Raw genomic sequence first — 23,200 nt, 5'->3', positions numbered from 1 at the left:
AAGGTATCACATGTAGCAATTTCACTGCCTGTACTCAAGATTGTACAACAGGAAGTATTCTGGATTAGTGGTACTACATTAAAATTAAATACTTGGGTTTTAACTTGTTTTTTTTTTGTTGAAAATTTTAGGTTAAGCTAGACTTAAAGTTTTGTATAGATTCAGTTTTACAGAAACCCTAATCTTTAGATTGTTCTCAGTGCTGGAATACTTCTGGGAAGGAAGGAAGTGTTTTCAGTTCCTCCTTCAGTACTTGCAGGAAAAAAAAAGCTTGTTTTAAGTAATTATCAACATTTCACAGGGTACAGAATGTTTGAATTTGAATAGGTCCACTATGAAATTTACTGACAACACCACTGAGTATTTTGTCACTGTTAAGCCTTTATATTGTTCTCAGAGCAGCCAGCTTCTCATTTCCATTACAGTTCTGTGCCTTTAAGAAAATGATCACAGCATATGGAGCGTGAATAATTTTAAAACAGGGCATCTATAGTTTTTTAAGATAGATCCTGCAAACCCAGTTCTCTGACTCACTTCCCACAGTGAGAAAAACTTACTGTGCAAATTTTTTTCAGCATGCTTGAACAAAATTACTAAATTAACTATATGAACCATTTATATATTACTGGTTGGCTACATACTCTTGTTATGCAGGAAAAGTATACAAAACTGCAGTATTAAGAGCTCTCGGCAAATACTTCTTGTCTATACTTAAAACAGAATCCTTAAGTAACTATACTATGTCTGCATGGCACTGCAGTATGTGGAAGCTGCGCTTCAGTCCTGAGGAGCAGTTTAGCTGGGTTTGCAAGGCAGTTTAACATTAAAAAGCAAAAGAGACTCCACAGAAGGTGGGGTTTTGTTCATGAATTTTGGCATGCTAGACTGCTGTATGCATTCCAGGGCCTAGGCTGGCTCAGGTATTGCTGCCCAAAGATACCACTGTTCTGTGCCGCACTGCATGCCTCACAGAAAACAGGGAGCTGGTTTTACATTACATGGCTTATGTATGAAGGGTTATGTCTTCCTCTTGTTTGTTTAAAGTTCAAGAACTTGATCTATTTTCCTCACTGGTATGTAGTGGCATATCAATGCTAATTAAGTAGAAAGTATGTACAGCTAATAGGGTTAAAACCATGTAAAGTTACAGATTTTACACAATTTCCATTATGTTATCTTGAAGAAAGTAGGTAACTCAACTCTTCAATTTTAGTAAATAAAATCTGTAACTATCTATAATATCTGTACTAAATGCTGTACTAAAGATTGTGATTGTTATTCACTGATTCAGAAACTGAAGCATACTATTTAAGAGACTATGACTAAATTGACATTTTCTTCTATACTGTTATTTTTCTCAAAATTAAATTACTTTATGTATAAACTGACTGAAGTACTGAAGTATGAATATAAACATTGATCAGTGTGAAATACAAAGCCTGTGCTGGTGGTACAGGTTATTCTTTCACTGCAGAGTGTTTAAATGTTGCTTTAAGGCAGTCAGCAGCACTGATTACACACAATGCCAGGAAAAGAAGTATTTTTTAAAGTCAATTTTAAAGGTGCACAAGGGGCCCACCAAACACAAATGAAAGAAAAAAGAATGTTTTGGAGGTACTGGAGAAAAGAAGCACGTGAACTTCATTCAATGCTTTTAAAGTATTTATGAAACAGCAATTTTTTTTTTCTTTGTCTATATAACCTGTTATTCAATGAACTGGATGCATGGAAATAGTTTCATAGATGCCTTTCCATTTTTATAAAGTGTTCATTGAAGCTGTAGTGGGTTTGTAGCAAGTACTAATGTTCTTGAGCTCAGGTAAAACCTATGATCAAATCTGTGGTGAGTTCTTGACAACTTTTCATGTCCCTAGTATGGGAACTTTCCTGATGGTGTCATACCACTTACCTCAACAACATATTGTAGAGAAAGGCACTATAGTACCTTTAGGTAAACCCATTCATCAGTAAGATGACAAGGTATGTTAAAGCAACCCCCAAGGCAAAGAAACAGCATTAGAAATTTATTCAGAATATAAGAACATTTGTAAAATAAGTAGTATAAATGGCTCTGTATAAATAAATGCAGTTTTTACAATTCTACATCAAATAAACATAAAACAGTTATTTTACAGCAGCTAGGAAACTAAAAAGCAGGAACTCATTTAAAGCTAATTCAGTAAGGTGAAGTGTTTCTAGAATTACCATGTTATGGTACAGTATTAAAGAAGGAGAAAATACAAATAAAACCAGTAGAACAATATTGACATTAATACAAACTTAGTAACATGTGCTTTGCAATAGCTAACAGTACATTCAAGCTGGTGAAGACTTACACAGTTAATTAGGAAAAAAGTATTTTTTTCTGAACACACTGTGAAATACAAAATCTCATGCACCTTGGTGACTTAGAAAATTAAATAATACACCCTAAGATAATTAATGAGTGAACAACTTAGGTTCTGTTGGCAAGAAGCATCTATTTTTCTTGCTTTGCAAATATATTACTTATGCAACAAGTGTTAAGTGGGTTGCTGTAACTCAAGGCGATTTGCACTCTTGTGTATGTAGATAGGCTGGTGTTTGTTTCAAGCAGCTGCATAAAAGGGGTTAGGTTTTTGGCATGTATTCTCAGGGTTAGTGCCATTGTTAACAGGTATACTGGAATTGCAGCTGATTGTTAATAACAGTTTTCACGGTAACAGTAAACCTTTTACCACTTCCCTGTTGACCTTTTCCAGTATGCAAGCAAATGAAGTAGAAGCTGCTTGCTTAGGCAAAATACCTGGTTGGTCTGGCAAACCATAGCTACTGCTGAGGCTGTAGAGTATCAATCAGCCTCGCTTTTTCATACAGAAACATTATGGGAGGAAGAGGCAGTGGTTTACATTTACTGGTGATTTATAATTTATTCTAAAACAGTTTCAGAGCATAGCTGGCAGGGAAGACGGTCAGTAAATGTAGTAAAACAATGTTCAGTTGATGCAAAATCAGCAAATTGTTAGGCCTGAAAAAGGCACCAAGGGATACTGCAGCCTTTTAAAGCCTTTAAAGCTAGATGAATTTTTATACTTTCTTAATTTGTATATTTCCTTTAAAGACATGGTGCAATTCAAATGCTTTAAGCTTCATGTTATTAATAGCTTCCCTAGCTACAGAGAAATAGAAAAAATTGAGCCTAAGGGCAAATGCAGTGCAACAGTGGTTTCTAGTCACCTTAAGTGAAAGGTATTTCGCGCAGATAGTTTGAGATGACCTCAAGTTAACGTGGATGTTTCAGATGCAAGAATACAAAACTGCAGCTGCATTTTTGCTACTGTACAAAGGAGGTAAGTCTTTCTGTTTCTTCAGAAACAAGTATGATCAGCTACCATTGAAGCTTTTGGCAAAACCCTATATTCCTGTTGGTGAAAAACTTGCTGGCCAAAAAAGGGTAACACCATAGATAGATGCTTAGGAAAACCATAGAGACAGTAAGAAATCAGTGTGCTTGCTCCCTCACCAGCTGGGTCTGCAAAGATTTCAATTTGCATTTTAAATTAGGAAGTTAGAGAAAGAAGACTGATCACAACCAGTCCCAGGGCACTGCTACCTACAATGTAATTTTGAAATCAGTATTGTCTTAACTTGCTGTAGCAATCAGTCATGTATGATGTTGGCTTTGTAGCAGATACATCAAGATTCTAGAGAAGCAGGGATTGCTACCCTAAGAAGAAAAAAGCAGCTACAGTAATAAGAGATGTGACAAACACCAACAGCTACAGTTTCAGAGGCAACCAACACTTAACAATAACACCATATTCTGAATGCAAATTCGCACAACTATTTTGGCTGCCTGGCCAAACCCAAGAGTACACAAAACCAAGTCCTCTAAAAATACTTCCTTAGTAAGAAATACTTTGTAGTAAGAAATTAAATGAATAAATGAAAGAAGTTACTGTAACTCTAAATACACTAATAAAATTCATGTGCAACTCAACATATAAAGCAAAAAGGATAAACAAATCCTGAAATCAGATTCACTTGAAAACAGAGCCTGAAAATATGAAGTAGAGGTATAACAAAGTAGCAGGCTTTGTTGAATGGACTCTAGTTTGGCATGTTAAATCAAATGTGGAAACTGTTTTATGTACTCAGGTCAAAAAGAAGCAAATTCTGAATGAAACTGGTGCCTCTGTATTTTACTCTGTAGAGAAATCTATCTGATCTACTTTGCTTGATGTTCATTACCATCACAGGCCAAAATTTTCAGTTCAGGCAGTTTGATAATACAGTAATGTGACTTAAAACAATCAGCAGTAACAAAAACTAACCTAAGAAGCTGTATGAAGACTTCACCATTCACATTCTATTTGTGTCTGTATATCCATACACCTACACATTTATAGTTTTGCGCCTATGTATTCAAAATTAAACGGGTACATAACAGGTACCTTTTTTGGTCAGAACTGGTATAAAAAGAAAAGATTCTACCTCTCGATAACAGAAAGCTGTAATAAGCACTATACATGTGACAAAAATGGCACAACTTCTTAAGGAAAACCTTGACTATAATGTAATAGCAAGAAACCCCCAACTGTCTCTCAGAGTAATTGCAAACATAATGCACTATAAACACCAGATTCCCTATAATTTCAACTATTGTGTTGTGTGCAGAGGGAGCACAGGGATTGTGAAAACTCAAATTACCTCCAAACTGCCCAAATTGAAAACTCTGTTAAGAATTACTGTGTGACAGTGTCACCCATGGGACATTTAAAATGGAAGAGAAGCTGTAAGAATACAGACATAATGACACAGACAACATATATAATTATAGCATGATAATTCAGGCACTGCCATTTTACATTGCAAAACAGTCCTTAAGGTTAACACATTATCCCCATAACACCTCTCTGGGATCCCAGAGCAGGTTCTTACTGTGTCAGCATTGAGAGTCAGGGCTTTCAGCATTTCAAGCTACCTAAGTCAGCCTCCAAAAGAAACAAATTTGTAATGGCACTAAGCATCTTTGAAGGAGATGCATTTAAAGTGAAGTTTCATTGGTGTGTGGTCTAGAATTCTCTTCTTCTAGTAAAGCTATTCTTTGTTTGAGCATTCTTACTTGTGTTTCATGTCTCTCCACCATGGCCATCATTTGTGATTCCAATTTCTTCAGCTTATTCTGATGCTTTTTCTTTGCTTTTTCATAAGCTCCTACCAAGTTGCTGTTAGAAATACAAGGCAATACAAGATCATTCAAAAATGGTTGTTCATAGAAAATGCCACAAAAATCTACCCCAAAACACCACTTTCAGGCAATTCCAAAGTTTGGATACTGATCATCTTCCTAAGATTTACTAGTTCTTTAAAATGCATGAGATCCAAACTTTGGTCCAAATCCAGATGAGTGCTAATCACTGACAAGGTGTGTACTGGCCCCCAAAAGACAGAGAAAATAAACTGGTTACTGAAAGCAGTTTTTAACAGAGATCAAAGAGCGAGCCAACTAGAGGCTGCTGGTGATGACTTCCCAGAGTGCGCACAGCGTCAGGACACACAGAATGGCATCTTGTGCTAATCTGTCAACTGCTAAGTATCTTCTGTGCCTCCACTTTGACTCATCAGGAAAGCTGGAGATGGGTACTGCTCCTCACCACATGGGCTTTAAGTATGATTTATTAATGAAAACTGCATTGCGAACAAATAGGTTTCTTGCAGGAAGGGCAGCTACACTTCATCACATTCTCAGTATATTCAAACACAGTCCCAGTAAAAACTACTGAGTGAGCAATAAAATTTAAGTGTGATTATCAAAGCCAGTTTATTAATAAAGAGACTGGAGCCAAAGAAAAGGGAGCAATTTTAACCAAAATAAGAGATTCATAATCTGAATAAATGGAGTTTTTTGTTTAATAAAATACATTTACTGGTACCTCAGTTAAGATTAAACTATTTATTTCTGTTCCTCTGTTCTTAGCTATGTACTTTTCAGCATCTTACATGGGAGGCTTATACTTCCTGCATCTCTAACTATAACCTTAAAGAGTCAACATGGGTGAAGACAAGGATCCAGAAACTGCTCATTAAAGTAGAGGAGGATTACAGTGCAGAGCATGGCCAAAAAAAAAATAAATAAATAAAATCAATGGCACATCCACCTGCTGGTAGATCTTTTACCTGTTTGCCCGTTTAAGGTCATTAACAAATTCTGCGGACTGCTGATGTCTGATTTCACTGCTCTTGGTGAGTCTCTCCAAAGCACTCACTAACTCTTGCACTCTAGCCTTCAGTTTCTTCTCCCTGGGTAAGGGTAAAAGGAGGAAGAAAACTATTTTCAAAACAGAAATAACACTTCAGCTTGCAAGTACATGAATGGTTGTCCTGTGCTGGGTTGACAGGCTGAAAATATGTTCCTTTCTACTACTTGGATAAAACAGGAGGTAGTTCTAATATTAAACTTTTCCACAGGTTGATTTTTCTAACATTCACCATTTTAGAATATGGGATCAGAGGTGCAGAGAAAACAAACTTATCTGATGAATTATGGTCTTGTATGTATCAAATTACAGTAACCACAAAGATACATAAAAATAATACTTTAGAATACCTACTGTGTCTTGAATGAGACAGCGAACTACCAAAGGAAAATAAACCGTCATGTCTAGCACATAGGAATTTTAATTAAAAGTAACACAACAGGATTGTTATCTAGGTCAAGTTGCTCTATCCAACCTGACCTTGAACATTCCAGGGATGGAGTAGCCACAAATTCTCTGAGCAACTTGTACCAGTGTCTCACCACCCCCAGAGAAATTTCTTTTTTTCAGTTACTGCCTCAAATTTACACAAGTAATTTATACTACAGTCTGTATTACAGTAGATCACTAGGCTTCTTTTAGGAGCCAGCAAGTTCAGTCTATGTGGCAGCAGGAAACAGAGAAAGTTAAGAACAAGAGAGGGGAGTACTGACAGAAAAACACAAATACAAGAAATGCAGAAGACTACAGAGCACAGGCAGTTTCTTCTATGAGCTACACTCTTTTTCTTTCAAATGAGCCACAATATTGAAGTTTCAGATGTCAATATAATTACCAATACTTACTTATCAATTATGAACCAATAACTAATTACCTGAAGTGTGCCAAAATGGAAGTAAGGTGCACATTACAAATGCCTCTATGAAGGAAAGAAAAAGTGAAGGCGGCAGACATTCTGCAGAGGAGCAAGTGTTACAGCTTAGGGTTTAAGCTGGCTTCACAAGGCATTTCCCAGCACAAGCATGCATATGGCATTGAGGCTGGTGCTTCTTCTCTGGGAGCTCCCTGCAGCACAGCTGATGACTGTCCACAGCCTGCTCATACGCAGACACAAGACTCTCCCACCTCTTGTGCAAGGGTGTTGATGTGGAGATCCAGAAGCCTTTCTCTGTGACCCATCCTCGTAGCACAGACATCCCAGAGAGAAAAACATCAGATTTGAAAATTTTAAACAGGGTGCTAAGAATGACATATAGCTGGGCTAAAGTGGGACAAAGTTACATTTAGATTTAGTTAGATTTTAGTGTTGAACCTTACACTGGGGAACTCTGGAGACATTTGTCAGTGTTTTCCAGCTTAGAACCTCTTTGCAGTGATCTGCCTTCCCCTCCTGTTTTGGTTGCAGCGCTGCAAAGTGGGTAAATTTGACTTAATTTCAGTAACAAGACTATTACTAGCTTCCACATAAAGCCACTGAGCCCCATAGGAATGAATACCCTACAGTGTGGGAATACTGAATGAATACCCCCTAGCTCTGCGCCGATGCCCCTCGAAATCCAGCTCACCAGCCTGTAGTTTCGACGCTGGCCTGGCAACGGCAGCATTTTACAACCAGAGACTAGGGCAGCACACGTGGAAAGTTTCACTGTGCAAAGCTTCAGCAACAGAAGGGCTTTCACAGTCAGCCATGGAAATATTCCAAGTTAGCAATTTATCCCAGCACGCTGCAGATGCTGGTTTACTGACCAAAGAAAGAAGGACATAAGAGGACCCTTGTTTGATGAAAAAATCATCAGTATTCTTTATGCATCCTTTCACCAAAGGAGTGTATCTCAGTTTTCAAATTACACAATGTTTTCCCTAGTGTTTAAAAGCTCATTGCCATCCACCCCAAATAAAAGTTTTATTTTTATACCCTATCGTAGCAATCAGAAAGACACAGCACAGTCTACAGTCAAAATCTGTGTTCTGCAAAGAAAACAGAAACAAAAAAAAAAAAAAAAAAAAAGAATAATCCAGTTTTTACTTGCTAAATATAAGATGCGTAAGATTAAGAAAAGCTCAGACCTGGCAGAAACCAGACTCATTACCTAATGTGTGTATGGCACTACTGGTATGACAGAACACTGTAGGGTAAATCTAGTCCTTGTCTGCTCTCAAAGGATACCACAGCCAGAGAGGCTCTGGGCAAGGCTCAGCAGCACTGTGCCCAGCACTGTGACCTAAGCCTGAAGAAGTCCAGCATTCACAGTATTTCGATGGGAGGAAAAAAAAACTAAAAATCACAAGAGGCTGTTGATTTGAGGCTGATTTAGCATCATGTGCAAGAAAAGGTATAGCTGTGAAAACACTGCACCCAGTCAACATGGGAAAAAGAACCTTGCAGAGACACAGTTTACTGCAGCTGGAGCGCTTAACATACTTTCTGTAACAAAAGCTGTGTGGAAAAAAAAAAAAACAAGTGAAAAGACCTGGAGGAATGTGTGATAGAAGTTTAGTTGTCACAGTCACCATTACTTGATAATATTACAGCACCTGACTAATACAGCACCTTTCATCTGTTTTTGCACTCACACCTTTCAATCTGTCATGTTCAGCCCAAACTCCACTAAATATCAGCAGCATTTCTTTACATCGGGCCTGTAAGGTCTTGCTACTTGGCAAAGATACAGGGCCTGAGGAGAGGTAAGTACCCTGGGCCTCCGCAGGCTAGTTAACAGTGGGTAATCCTTCACATCTACAGATGTCTCAAATTTATAGCAGTAAAACACATACATTGCCTGAGCTGACAAGATCCACACAATTTTTTTGGCTTTTCCTGATGTCTTTAAGTCAGTGAAAACAGTGCTAGCTAGGGCCTAACTCCCACCTTCATCTCAGGGAAACCTGGTAGCACGTGCTGAAATTTCCAAAATCTTATTAAAACAACACATAGGGATCTACTTTTACACTTACTGTTTCTTTACATCTAAGTATCTTTAGATATTTAGCCACAGGAAATGTCTCATTTTGGTCTGGGAAATGGAGATGCATATTTGGTTAAAGACTATCACATGCTGCAAAAAACATGTAAGGCTTTCTCTGAAGTGTGGCACTATTTATTCTAGTAGTAGATGAGAGGCCTCAGAGCTGTACCTTACTTACCTTGACCAGAAAATGCTCTATCCCTTCATAAAAATCCCATGCCTTATAATGCTAAACCTTTTCACTTCTCTCCATTTCCATCACTAATTACCTCAGTTTGGACAGTAAGAAATGTCCTTATTTGTGTCTCTTCAAAACTGATTGCTTAGTTGGGCAGTAAACAGGAGTAATAATGAATCCTGAGGTGCTATTTGGATTCCTTTAATGCATTACAGGGTTAGCTGTCTTTACAGGATTTCTAGCATCACTTCATTTCCTCCGTTGCTTTTGTAAATCAGCAGGATATGAAGAATCAGGCTTAATAAACAGAATATTTTAAAACAATAGTCCTAGTAATATGTAGCATTTTTCCTAAATGAGAATGTGTCAAAGCTGCAAACCAGGGATGGAACTGCATTTGACACAATGGCCATACGAACATCTTCCTGACACAGATGCCATATGGGTCTGGCAAGGCCTTCTGCTGCCAGACCATGTTCCAGAGCCTGAAGAGCAAACGTGCACAGAATTCACACTGCTGTCATGCCCCAGGGCTGTAATACGGACCAGTATGGATCCTGAGAAAGCATTTATGTTTGTATTTTGATGTGAAGAGGGAAGGAAAAGCAAGCATTTTTACCAGAACACAATTTCTGTGAGTCCACAAATCAATCTGACTGCAGAAGTCAGCACAGATTTTGCTTCCAACATTTCCTTTTCAACTGGGTACTGCTACTGGAGCTGTGGAGAGCCACGGCAGCACCTCATTCACACAGAGAAAATGAGCACGTATTCCCAGAAAAGGGAAGAAGCTTATGATGTGAGGGCATGGCTTGCTTCCAACACAAGGGTTCTCTGTTCTTGGGGCACTTGGGAAGCCTGCTGGGGAAATACTCAACTGCTCCCTTTCCAAGAAAATGCAGAGAACAGGCCTACAGCCTACTCCAACATCTTCTAAAAACACTGTTTTCAATGAAATGCCTAAAGTGCTGGTAACAAAGACTTTTGTTTTGTATTCGCACAATCAAAACACTAAGTGGGCAATTGCTAATGGGTTTTCAAGGGCTTTTTGTTTCAGACTTACAGGATGGTTTGCACTGAAAGGCAAACAGACAGGGCGTGGCATCTCTGGTTTCAAGGCTACTGTAGAGAGCAGGGAATTCTGCCAGAGCTGTAAAGGAAACTACCATCAGGCACATTTCTGCAGTTTCTGTCAATTTGGCCTCCACGCAATGACACCATGTTTGGCCCAGAATAATGTAAGCAAGGTCTTGCGTACTTTATATTTTCTCTCCTGCCTGGGCTTTTCCAGACACATTCAGGTTTCATGTGCCAAAGCCTTCCCAGGCAGATTTTCCTGTCCTTGCTCATTCCACGAGATCTCCCCAGTGCTGAGAAAGGAAGCTGCACTTCCCTGGCACACAGAAAGTGAATTTTTCTGCCCCTGGCTTGAAACGTACCTAGCTGTTGCCCCTCTGCCCTGGGCTCAAGAACAACCATAGCTCTTGGTGAATCTGGAGTAAAAGAGGAGTAATGAGCTTTCTCCAGAGCAGGAGGCAAAAAAATTTCCCACAGCTTGGCAGAGGAGTCAGGGGTCTTTGGGGACTATCCTACACCTTGCCATCCCTAGAAGCGTCCATTTACTCATCAGGAAGCATTGCCTGCTACAAGGAAACCTACCCAAATTCTGGCTCCCCTGTCAGAGTGGCTTCAGCTCAGCATCTGCCCCTGAGCTTCACAGACACAAAGCCCTGGCGCAGCAACAGGGCAGCCAGCTTGAAGAGACTGAGGACTCAGTGTTCCTGGGCACAGGTACCCAGGAAGGCAGGCCAGTGCCCCAGCATATGGGGTTTGGGGAGAGGAAGGAGAAGCAGCATCTCTAGCCATGTCCCCTAGCTTTCTGCATGGTCCCTGCTTTGAAGAAGAGGCACACACCTTCCATCCCACGCTTTGCTCCTAGTCTCTTCCCTGTTATGCTCTTTTTGTTTTAAACCTGACATGTTCTCCCACTCCCATCTCTTCTTTTTCCAGTTCCAGCTGAACAGGGTGACACATGATTTGTTTTTTCTAGGCATTTGACTCCTCTCAGAAAATAACAGCTGGACAGTTAGAAGGAATTCAGGTACATCAGTTTGAGCTAACATCTTACTTCAGGCTGGCGTGCAGAATCTCCAAGACTATTTGAATGCATGCCTGCCTCACTAGTGCAGCTTGGCCTGCTACAGAAAACAACTGGTATTTAACAGAACTTTTTATAAGAGAGAACAAAACAACACTGCAAATGCCAAGAATCTTAAAATCATCCTCTTCAAATTTCCCTGCCTCTCCTTGTCAGCGGTCGCCTTGAGATCACCTGTGCTTCCTGCTGCCTGTGCAAAGGTAGCCTTTTCTGACCACAGAGAATATGGAGAGGGCTTTAAAAAAATGCCTTGCTGGTGTAATGTACTGCTTTTTTGCTGACTGTCAAATGCTTAGAGCAGATCTAAAAGAAACCAGAAGGTACCACAGACATGCAGCATGCAGACAGGCCAGGTACAGTCCTGGAAACAACAGACTGGCAGCAAAAAGGAAGAAGCCTGGAGGAAGGCAGCAGTGTGCCTGCATCTTTCACTGCTCAAACCTCCCACCAGCTTTGCCAGCCCAGCCTGAAAGCTCTCTTGACCTGCAGCTATTTGGAGCTCCTTGTGATGACTATATCCAAGTGCACAGCAGCTCAGTGGTGCAAAAAAATACGCTGCAGTAAGGAGAACTATTTATTCCATGTAAAAAATGTAGAAAAAGAAAAATGGTTATCCTTGATGCTTGTAAAAAAAAAAAAAAATAGCTACCCAAGGCACTTCTGAGGAATCTGTCCCTTACATCACTGTAAGTCATTTCTTTTCTTGCAAGATGGTTTCCCTCAGTGGGCCTCTCCAGGGGAATTTCCAGAGACAGTCCATGCCTCCTGAACACCTCAGGCAGCCAAGTGAAACCACAGCAGGAGACTGCAATGTCATGAAAAACAGAGATCCCTGAAATTTGCCGTGACTGTAGTCCATGCCTGTCTGGCGTTCAAATGTCTCCAAGTTGCTTATTTCCTCATTTAATGGATGTGATAATAAGAGAACAGAGATAAGCAAATGTAACTGACAAAAAGCAGGTGATGATGCACTGAAAACACTCATCAGTAGCTCCTGTATACCAACCCCACCTCTCTCTTCTCACGTTGATCCACTGCATGATCATTCTGTACTCTGGGCAAACAGAAAAAGGATTTTAATGATTCAATTCTTAAGAGCCATTTTGTATCTGAGTCATGTATTTTTGGCATTTCCCTTTCCATTTCCAAGACTTAGCCTTACTGATGGTCAAGATATGCCTGAATTTGAGAGATGTTTCTACTTGCTCCTGGATCCTGTTATCATGAAACTAAGGGTGGCCCTCAAAATTTGCCAAGCTAAGATATCATCACATGAAGTCCATGGAAGTTTAAAATAAAGTAAGGTGGCTTATTTATCTCTGGGTGACACTGTGTCACGCGGAAACAGTCACTGCCATGCCCTGGCACATCCTTCTGTTGAAACTGTTGCTCTCTCAAAACAAGGAGTTTGGTGCAACACAGGGTTGAGGTCCTTACCTAGGAGTCATTGTCAGATCCCTCCTGCCCAAATATTTTAATGCTTACAGAGGACTCTCTAAATACATGCACAAAATACAATCCTATGCAGATAGAAAACCTATCAGCAACAAATAAAAGGAGAGACTGCAAGGAGGACCTCAGCAATCAAAACATTTCTAATAAGGCCCAGGGAGAAGGAAAAGTTTCAGACTTGCCAGCTTGGCCATTTTTCACAGAATGGAAGAAATTAGCAGGAAAAAAAAAAAAAAAGTTAGTTCTATCACCATCACTGCCACCCTGCTAAAAGCAAAAATGTTTCCTATGTAGAATTCTTAACTGTCACCATCCTGCCATCTCTAATGCATCTATAACCAAGCATGTGCTTACTAAGTTACAAACTCATATAAGCAACATACAGTGCTCCCTTCCCCTGCCACAGCTAGAACATACTAGCAAGAAAAATGTCATTTTAAGTTCTTCTTCAGACTATGTAATGTGCCTGATTTTGCGGGAGTCAACCAGATCCCCTCTCGCAACACCAGCCTCTCGCATAGTCATCGAAGCGGCAGGGCCAGGCTATGAGGCTGCTGGGAATACATTTTTGCACTCCCACTAATAAAGTACTTCCTGCCAACATCTTTGTTTATGGATGTGTCAGACTCAAAAATCTTCATGTCCACTGAAATATTCCACCATTCCACTAAGAAAGGAAGTGAAAACAAAACTGCTGAAGACTCTGGCATAAAGTATTTATGCTTGGCTGGAATAGAATGTGCCTCTAAATTAATAACCTTAGCCTGCAATACCAGAAATGTGGTCACCTAGATGTAACTTTTACAACATTAAACTCACAGACAATTTACATTTCTACTAGTTAGCATAGGGGTGACAGAAAAGAAAAGCTATTTCTGTGGGAAGCCTGTAAGATGGGTTTTAATGCTGAACACTGCTACAGGAAACCCTGTGAAAAATACCCTGTCCACACATCTCACAGAAACCGTGCTTAAGCCCCCTGGTAGTAGCAATCACATTTAGCACAGTTGTATTTCCATTACATAGAAAGTCTTTACTCCAAAATTTATGTACAGTTTAATCCAATTATTTTCTTCCCCATTTATGCCTGACAATCTGTACTTGCTAGGCCCCTGGCTGGAAATCCAGCTTATCAACTTAAGGGCTAGTAGATAAACCAAAGTTGTCTGTGTTGTCAGCAAACTAAATTTCATGACTATACTCAAGCCTCTGGTAATTAAGGTCACTGGCATCTTCTCGAAATCCAGGGGCAAATAACAAGAACAGGAAAAGGTGCAGCTTGAGTGAAGGCAGAAAGTGCCAGTGGAGATGCTCACAGATTCTATATTCCACTCACTGGGACTGGAGTGTGAGGAATATGGAATCTATGGCTCTATGCAATATTTATGTAAATTACATTGTTGATGGGTTTTATCTGCCCACACACACATGATAGTTTTGATTATTTTAACCACAGAATTTTGTTTCCTGCATCAAGCAAACAACGCTCTGTAACTGCCAGACTATTAAGCAAGTGGTATGAGATGTATTGATTTTACAGTGGTAATGATCTTACATTTCTCCATAATGCCTTTTAGGCTTAAGTGTCCTTAGGCACATTAAGAGTTGCACCTATGAAAAAAGCACTTCAGGAATGAATCACCACAGCTGCTTAAGAGGTCATTCCACCATTAAAGAATGTGCAAATGCCAAAAAGCCAAAAGACACTCTCTCCAGCCAAAATTCTTAGCAGCATTTTGGACAGGCTCTAAATACAGTAATAACTAGATCAGATATTAAATAGCCATGCCCTGGGAAAGGTGGAACAAGTACTAAAAAACCTACTGAAACAGTGAATATTTTTGTCATGAAGTTTACCACATAGCTGGTGCAGCAAAAAGAGCTGTACAAGCAAGTATGACATTAATGTATAACTGTACTGAAAGCTTTGGCTTAAAACCTGGCTGTTGACAAAAGCAGTTCGTCAAGACACCAATTTTCTCTCCTGTGAGAAGCAAGAAGATAATGCTTCACACAACAATGTCATTTGTTAATTGAATTGTGGATTTACTTACATACTCAGGATGCAAATGCAGCATCTGAGTTATCAAAATCACTGCAGCTCCCACTCCTGTTAACTCCTACCTAGGTTCTAATCTGTGACCAACCTTCTGAACCAAAGATCACACCTCAGATCCTGTCTTCACTAGAGGTTTTCTGCCTGCCCTCAAACAAGTCATGTCACTGTTTTGTGTCGTGTGTTCTTGCCTGCATATGGACATTCTTGACATTCTGAGGGCTTCTTAGGGATACAGTTATGAATTGTATAGAACCTCAAGGAGAATGGAGCAGAGCACTACGTGAGGACTTTCATTAGCTGAAGAACTACAACAAAAGAGAGAGGAGGGTCAGAAGAACTTCGATCCTTTTCCTTCTCAGACAAAAAACCTGTAATCACTCTTAAAATCACTCACGGGTTAGGAGTGAAGGCTCAGAACTAAACTTCACCCCGGACCTACAGAACACGTAATGCCTCTGGTGAAGGAAGCTGCTTACCGCCTGAGTGCGTTTGTCAGTTCAGCAGTCACTTCACTCTCATCATATGGACTCAGCTCACCTAGTGTTAATGCTGTTGCTGCTGCGGTGCCATCACTGCCTTCCTGAGAAATGAGGAAAGGCCATCAAAGTTAAAGTTACGTACCACCTTAATGGGAAAACTCTGGAAACTTCTTAGTTTGCAGCTACTTTTAAAATGAAGGTGAAATAAACATCACAGTGTCACAGCAACATGGCAAGTCTATCAACATAGTACGAAATGGACTAAATGGATTAACACTTCACAAATCCTTCTAAATGTTTCCTAAACCACCACAGCTCACTGATTTGCAGAATTCTGCTATAGCGTGCATAACTGTTACTGCATTTTATTACTTTGGACACCAGAGTTGAAACAAAGCAGCACTGGATCTAACAATTCAGATGATGCTTTGCCAGAAACAAAACAGAAAAACAATTATACACTACCCCTGAAGTTTGTTTTTTAACACATTACTGAGGCTTTCTGGAGACAGAGCACTAAACAACCAGATAAATTTTTTTCTAGGAATCACTATTTATGCAAATTCTTAATGTAAATACAGAAATCTGTTTATTTTGCATTATACTGAGGTGGAACAAATTCTTCATTCTCGAATTATTACAAACTGTCTGACTAGGAAAAAGAGATTGTCATTACAATGCTCTAACTGCTTAATTGAAATGGTATTTTGCTTAGACTCTCTTCCAGTGTTCCCAGTGAATGGCAACAGGCAAAACACAAGATGTTCAGCCACAGTAGCTTGTATATTTGGCAGGAATGGCTCTGTGGTGCTCCTCCCCAAAAATGACCATCTTATTTTAGCCTGGCTTAACAGTATTTCTGAAAAGTTCTCATAAATTACACCACTGAAAGGATCACCTAACAACTGCAGAAGAGAGAAAAGACATAGCCAAAAGAAGAGAATTATTAAAATGCTAAAGGCGAGGGGTATAATAAATTGTGTTAATGTGAATTTTAGACATTTGTTTGACTCCTGACCTTGCCCAGTTTGTCTTTGCTTCCGCTGCTCGCTGAGCTGAGAGACCTCATCCTCTCTTCTTTTTGCTCTTCCACTTCAGACTTCAAGTGCTCAATATGGATTAGGTAGGCCTGCTCCTGGGCCTCTCGAGTGCTCAGTTTCAATTCCAATGCCTTCTTCTCCTTCTCCAGCAGGTAAAGCTGTGCCTTAAGCTCTGCCATCTCCTCCTGTTGAAGAAACATTATCAGCATGCTGCTTCATGAGATTACATACCTAAAGGAAGAAGTTAAACAAGATTTTCATTCACTCCTATTACTTGAGTGTTCTTTCCATGGGGAACACAATCAGCATCCAGAAGGCTTTTTATAATCACATGGTGTATTTGTCAATGGATCAGGATATCTTGAGACTGAGTATGATGAGCTGTGCCATCCTTTAATCAGCCTCAAATAACCTCACAGGCAACAGACCAGCTAATCTGGCGCTGAAATTAGAGTAGAGGGATCACAGAGGGTTGTGACAGCTGCTGAAATTTCTTTGGTTGTACTTTGCCCTTCCTTCAGAGACCACTGCCCTAAAACCAGTGTCTGACTTTCTTGTCAAACACCTCCCTAAATGCCAGATTCCAACTTCTTATTAATACCTAATAATTAAGAGTTGGTTTATCTCATTACAGTGGAACAGGTTTGAGGGACAAGGACAGCAGACACAGATCATATATTCTTGCCTCATAATACCAGCCTCTGTAGTAGAATGCACTAGTCAAAAAGGGCAACTGATATCCATTTTTAGTTTTTCTCTTCTAGATGGTTAGAATCACACCTACACACAACAACTGCAATTCACAAAATTGCACTCACATTCTTCCCATGAATATGATCCACAGAAGATGGACATAGGTACTTTGTAGAAAGAAGCTCAATTCTGAAAGCTAATTCTTGTGTCACTCCAGTATTAATGGCTGACAACTATTTAACACAACACTTGCTGGTGGTACAGACTTCTGCCCTAACATCTGCTCTGACAGTGTTAGTCATGAGTGCAGTGTGACTCTTCTTTCAGCACTTGCTTCCAGCTTCCCATGAAAAGCAGAGGATGGGTGTCCTGAACAAGAAGACTCTTTGCGTTTAACAACACTTCAGCAAAGTTTCTTCCACAAAATGTCCCAGGACAACCCATCATCTGCAAAACACTAAAGAGACAGACATAAAGGGATAAACATAATTTACATTATGTGTTTAAAACCACTATCAAACAAAATGACTGCCAAAAAGACTGCCCTGAATCATGTTCTCACTGTTGAGCTTGACATGCCCTAGGTCACCGCATGGGTGAATACTGAGTTAATGCAGCCATTTTCTGTATCAGGGTTCATTTCTAGACTTGGTCACTATGCAAACATCTCTGAAAAATAGAATTTTCTTGTTGGTGGCCAGAATTTTGAAACAGAAAAAAATATCTGAGTCACAAAGACATTACAGGTTGTCAGTTTACCTTCAAAAATAATGCTTTTGGTATTATATGCATTATTAACAAAGATTGTACAAACAGGTATCTTGGCACATATTTAGACCAACTTTTTCTGTAGAAGAAAATCTACATCCCTACCATGTGATGTCTGGATTAAGCATAAGCAGTGCACAAAGGTGTAGACAGTTACAATAGCATACAGGAATCTCAGGTGATCATTGGATTATTCAGAATTACCAACCATGCAAAAACAAAATCCATATCCTAAATTCCTCCAAGATTGGAAAGATTCATATGAGCTTTAAAATCACTCCCTTAGTCAGTCATCTATTTATTTGTGAACTGCGGATTAGAAGCACAATCAGTTTCATCCAATGTGGTTTACAGAAATCTAGTTGTTAGGCAAATTTAACCATCAAGTTCCTTTGTCTACAGCAAAAATGTAAACAATACTGATACATAATGATGGGGCAATTTAATTACAGAATTTGAACTGGTATACTCAAGTGGACATATTTAGCTTCTTAAGCCTATTTCTAAAGCCATTAATCTACTTAGCCTGCTTAGTGAAGGCTGAGAAGTAATTTGAGTATTTTGGCATGTACGTGAATACTCTTGATAAAGGGCTATCTATGCGGGAGGGTCACGTAAAGATTCTCCCAGGTTGGAAGCTGAAGTTAGGCAAATTCAGCCTAGAAATCAGGGACATTAATTTCCTAAAAAAAAAGGTGAACTTAGCCACTGCAACAATGGATCTATGGAACTGATGTTTCCCATCAGTTGAGAGTTTCAACTTAATGACTGGATGTTTGTTTGTACTACATATCCTAGCTGAACATAAATTTGAGGATCAATGGTTAACTTATTTGTTTATGAAGACAGTAAGTTTTTGACATCATATATGAATTCACAAATTTGTACCCTGTCCCAGAAGACATAGCATGGACTCCAAAAGCTCTCCATATGTGTTAGCTTCCTTGTACCAAGGCAATGTGACTTTGAAATAGAGAAGCAAAGACAAAGCAGGGCAAAACCATCAACCTCTGTCGTAAAGAGTGGAAAGGGAAAGAGCAGCAAGGGATGGAAAGGCTGAAGTTAAAAGCTGAGGATTCTGATATGGATACATATAATCTGTGAGGATGGGTGGCAAAAGTCACATTTCACCTGGGAAAATTTAAGTAGCTCAGATTAACTTTCAGAGTTCATTATTCCTTACACATGCAGCATCTTCTTCCATGAAAACACATTTTCTAAAGATAGTGTCTAAATTTCATTTCAATGACAACATCACCTTTGTATTTCCTTTATTTTTTTCTTTTTCTTCCCCCCCCCCCCACCCCTTCCCCGAGTTACTGGGTGCTGGTGAAATATTTGCAGTTTAACCTATCTGTTCCTTCAGGGTGTGGACCTAAAGTGGCATTTACAAAATGAAACCCCGAAGGAGGTTGCAAGTAGTCACTCTTCCAGTTTTTTTGCAGAAGACTTACACAAGCTGTTCAAATTCACAAGCTTCAAGCACTAAATCTACCAGTAAGGATTAATTAACTGAATATTGAGGAATATTATGTACTTGCAGTCATACTATAATTCTGAATTTGGGTGAAAACTTGATGACAATTAAACAACACCCCAACATAATCAACATAATCAGAAACACCACATAATTCTCAAAATTCAAACTGGTACTGGATGTGGTCATGCCAGAATAAAACAGCATTGACTCTTATGTGGCAAAAAATTCTAAAAGTCATGAAAAGGGGATTCTCAAAGGATCACAGTACACAAGGTAGAATATACCAGCCTTCAGAAGTAAAACAGGTATCAGAGCAGATAAATGCCATGCTCTAGTTAACTGTGTTTTACTACATACAAGAGCATGAAATGTTGTAACAAAGGTGGACAAGAGGATTCTTAACATTTTCTGCAGAGAGTCTGTAGTCTCAAAGCACATTATGAGCAGTATTATCACAACCTGTACACAGAAGAGGAAAAACTACCAGTGTAGAAAGCTAAGACTTATCTACATTACGTACTTTGAAATGCAGAAAGGCTGAAAATGAAGAATTTTTTACACCCATCAGAATTAATCTCCTTCCTAACTGGGGCACGACAACAACTGACCTCAAAGCAAGCCCATTAAATGATGACAAACCACAGACCAGAATGCATTTGGAAATGTAATTAATTACTGCTTGAAGCAAAGATTTGCATTCTATAGCAGTTCTGGAGAAACACTACGTCTTACACTCTGGATAAAAAATAAAGAAATAAAATAAATAAAAAGAAATAAACAGGGCAACAGAAAAACCATCTTCAAATCATCTTTTTATGGATAATTTTCATCAGTAATGAAGAATTAATGGTATAAAGGAACTTTCAGAATATTATCAGCGTAACAGAAGAAATAAAACAATAAATCTGGACATCAGTTTTTACAAGGATTCATTAAATGAAACATGCTAAAAGATGCAGCAGAGATCCCAACACAAATACAAGTTTCAGAAAGACAGCAGCAGGTGTAAGACCCAGCAATGCAGAAAATCCTTGAGTAGCTTAATCAAGCTGTACCATCCTTGCTGGTTGATGAAAAGCCAAGACACTCAGAAAGCCAAGACATCCATGAGTTCTGCCCGTAGGTTCAGCTATGTTATAACTTGTTGAACATGAGTGAGGTGCAATGCAGACCTAAGCCACAACCATAAATGCTAATAGGTAGCACATCCTCTTGGGACCAAAGCAAGCAGAGTGTTGCTGTGCCTTTTCTAATGCTTTATGCATAGAAGAAGGGTATGAATTTCTTGTTTCTATAGCAGGAGAGCACTTACCAACAAATCTATCGCAAGTTTTGACAAACCTGAGTTTTCACTATGTCCCTTTCAGAAATGCAGGAACTCCCTGAAGTCATGATTTTCAGAAAGTGCAACAAATTATAACAAATAACAATGCTACCAGTTTTTCTGAACCAGAAAGGACTTAAGGTGACTTCAGCTACCTGTGTAAAATGCATGGATTAGCACTGTGCACAAACCAATCAAGAAGAAAGATTTCTTTTTCTTCTAGGGACAATTTCTCTAGTGAAAACCCAATGTGCTAGGTCAAGTCAAAAGTTATGAGTGTAAAAAACAAGTTACAGGATTTAGTGAACAAAAGGATTACCAGCACTCAAAACTGTAGCAGAAATTATGATATGCAATTGTTGGTGTCCCTGCCAGGTCAGGGAATGCCAGAGCACTAATTGCAAAGGACAGCTCTGCAGTTTGCCTTTACCTATCAATTTAAAGATAGAACTGTGTATAAGAGATTTCACAGAAGATCTGGATGCAAAAGAGGACATGTAAGTGTGATATCTGAAATATGCATATAATTATCTATGAATATTTTCCAGTACATCTTGAATGCTTTAACTGTGGGGAATATATTGCTGTTGGCCACAATATATTCTAACAACTAAAACAACTTTAAATCTTCTGACTGGTAACAGGTAATCTTTTTTCTTTGAACTTCAAATATTGAATGCATTATTGCAAAATTGTATTGTCATCATGGAAAAAACAGTACCACTAAGAAAGAACAAAGTTATCATTTCTAGACTTAGGCAGCAGCAGCACATCGGAACGAAAATCTATAGCTTTAGGAGTTTATAAAATTATTGGGATTTGCTGTTATACATGATACATCACCTAATATATTCTGCCATTAGCTGACTAAAAGAGGACTTGTCAATATGCAGAAATTAAACTTATTTAAACTGAACAAAATCCAGACAACTTCTAAATGCAGTCATGTGCTTGTATGAGGCTTGCTTTCCTTTGATATGCTCCTGTGTTTTAGTTCACCTCACTCAATACAGAAGCCAAATTTAAAATGACATGAGCTCTATACCTGGTCAACAAAGGTCAGTTTTTCTTAATAACCTCTTTAGAATTCTATGTATAAACCAGGCCTGAAGGACCAGTGTTTTCTCCAAAAACTGTGTTACTGCAAATCACTACACACTATACTCTTTGTTCAGACTCTGAACTAAGCTACAGATTGCAACACAGTGCCTGGAACAGCTCTGGACTTGTGACCGACCACTCGAGAGCATTAGGGATGATAGCTTCTGACCATCCTCCCATGACAACATTAGAAAGAGGTAAATTTTTCTGCTTCAGTTCACAAATATTCAAGATACACATTTGCAAGCTTGTAGGGAACTGTCTCTTGGGAAGTTCTCTATCATGCCTTTGGCTACCCTGAAGCAACTCAGCTGCCACATCTCTCAGGGAGAGCACCATTTGTCAAGCAGACCATTCCAAGTTCAGAGCCATGGATGAAGTCTTCACCTAATTCAAAACACACGTACTTTGCCAGTATTAACGCACTGCTTCTCACTTTCTGACTACTGGGTGTTCAGCCCTGATTATTTGCTTTACTGAAGCTACCCTTTATTACCCAGTGATCCCTGTTAAAGCATCCCACATGTGTGACTGAAAGTGTTTTGGAGCAGTTTTGTAGGGGCATTGTCAGCAGTGAAGTGAGCCAGTTGGATATAAATAAAATACCTTCATTGCCATAAGTTCCTGCATCAAGACTGCATTTTCCAGGTCTAGCCTCTGGCTGTCTCCTCGAGGTTTAACGTCATAACTAAGGGGATCAATGTGGACGCTTTCCAGCTCCAGCATTGTCAGTTTCACTGCTGCTCTGTCATTTTTCAACTGCTGTATGTAATCCTTCAGTCGTTGCTCATCCTCCTTTGTAAATTCCGTATCACAACTGCTTGCAGTTGAGCTGGTAGTACTGGAAAGAGAAAACAGTATTTTAAGAAAGTCTGGAACAAAATCTGCATTTTTTCATCAACTTCTGCCCCCTCCCCCCTCCCCCATCCTGAGTAGTTCATCAACACATCTGAGTCTTAAAAGTTCAGAGAAAGGACACACACAGCACGAACTGGATGCTGCAATGCTCAGAAGATGCAGAGGGGTATGACAAATTCAGAAAATAAATTAATTCTCTAAGCTGCTTGAGAAAATTTAATCATGTGACAATTTCCCTGCAAAGCCGAGTATTTAGTGACACATAACTGAAGTCCTTTTTCTGGAATCATGTCTTCTGAAACCAGATTTTTAATTAAAAATCTGAAAATAAATAGCTACTGAAGATTTCTTAGCAGTACCCTAGCACAGCAAGCTTCTCTGCTGCTCATACCCTAAGTCTTCATC

The 23,200-nt window shown here is 39.3% G+C and overlaps 1 protein-coding gene across 8 annotated transcripts in view; it reads right to left on the bottom strand.

Annotated features, from left to right (window-relative positions):
* Positions 1-4,643: 4,643 nt before the first annotated feature.
* The window catches only part of MCC (MCC regulator of WNT signaling pathway), a 206,424-nt gene continuing 187,867 nt past the window's right edge, over positions 4,644-23,200 (bottom strand). For all 8 annotated transcript variants that reach the window (XM_057403871.1, XM_057403872.1, XM_057403866.1 and 5 more), the window contains 5 exons: positions 22,544-22,778; positions 16,550-16,756; positions 15,529-15,632; positions 6,160-6,282; positions 4,644-5,207 (listed from right to left, as the gene is read on the bottom strand). In XM_057403871.1, the coding sequence (XP_057259854.1) occupies positions 5,027-5,207; positions 6,160-6,282; positions 15,529-15,632; positions 16,550-16,756; positions 22,544-22,778 (850 nt within the window). In that variant the 3' untranslated portion in view covers positions 4,644-5,026. The remainder of the gene's footprint in view (positions 5,208-6,159; positions 6,283-15,528; positions 15,633-16,549; positions 16,757-22,543; positions 22,779-23,200) is intronic.

Source organism: Pezoporus wallicus, unplaced genomic scaffold (genome assembly GCF_028554395.1).
Source record: "Pezoporus wallicus isolate ANWC-B61680 ecotype Strahan unplaced genomic scaffold, APGP_CSIRO_Pwel_v1 contig_8209, whole genome shotgun sequence".
Classification (NCBI taxonomy): domain Eukaryota; kingdom Metazoa; phylum Chordata; class Aves; order Psittaciformes; family Psittacidae; genus Pezoporus; species Pezoporus wallicus.
The sequence above is the reverse complement of the archived record's forward strand: the minus strand, read 5'-3'. Positions and strand labels throughout refer to the sequence as shown.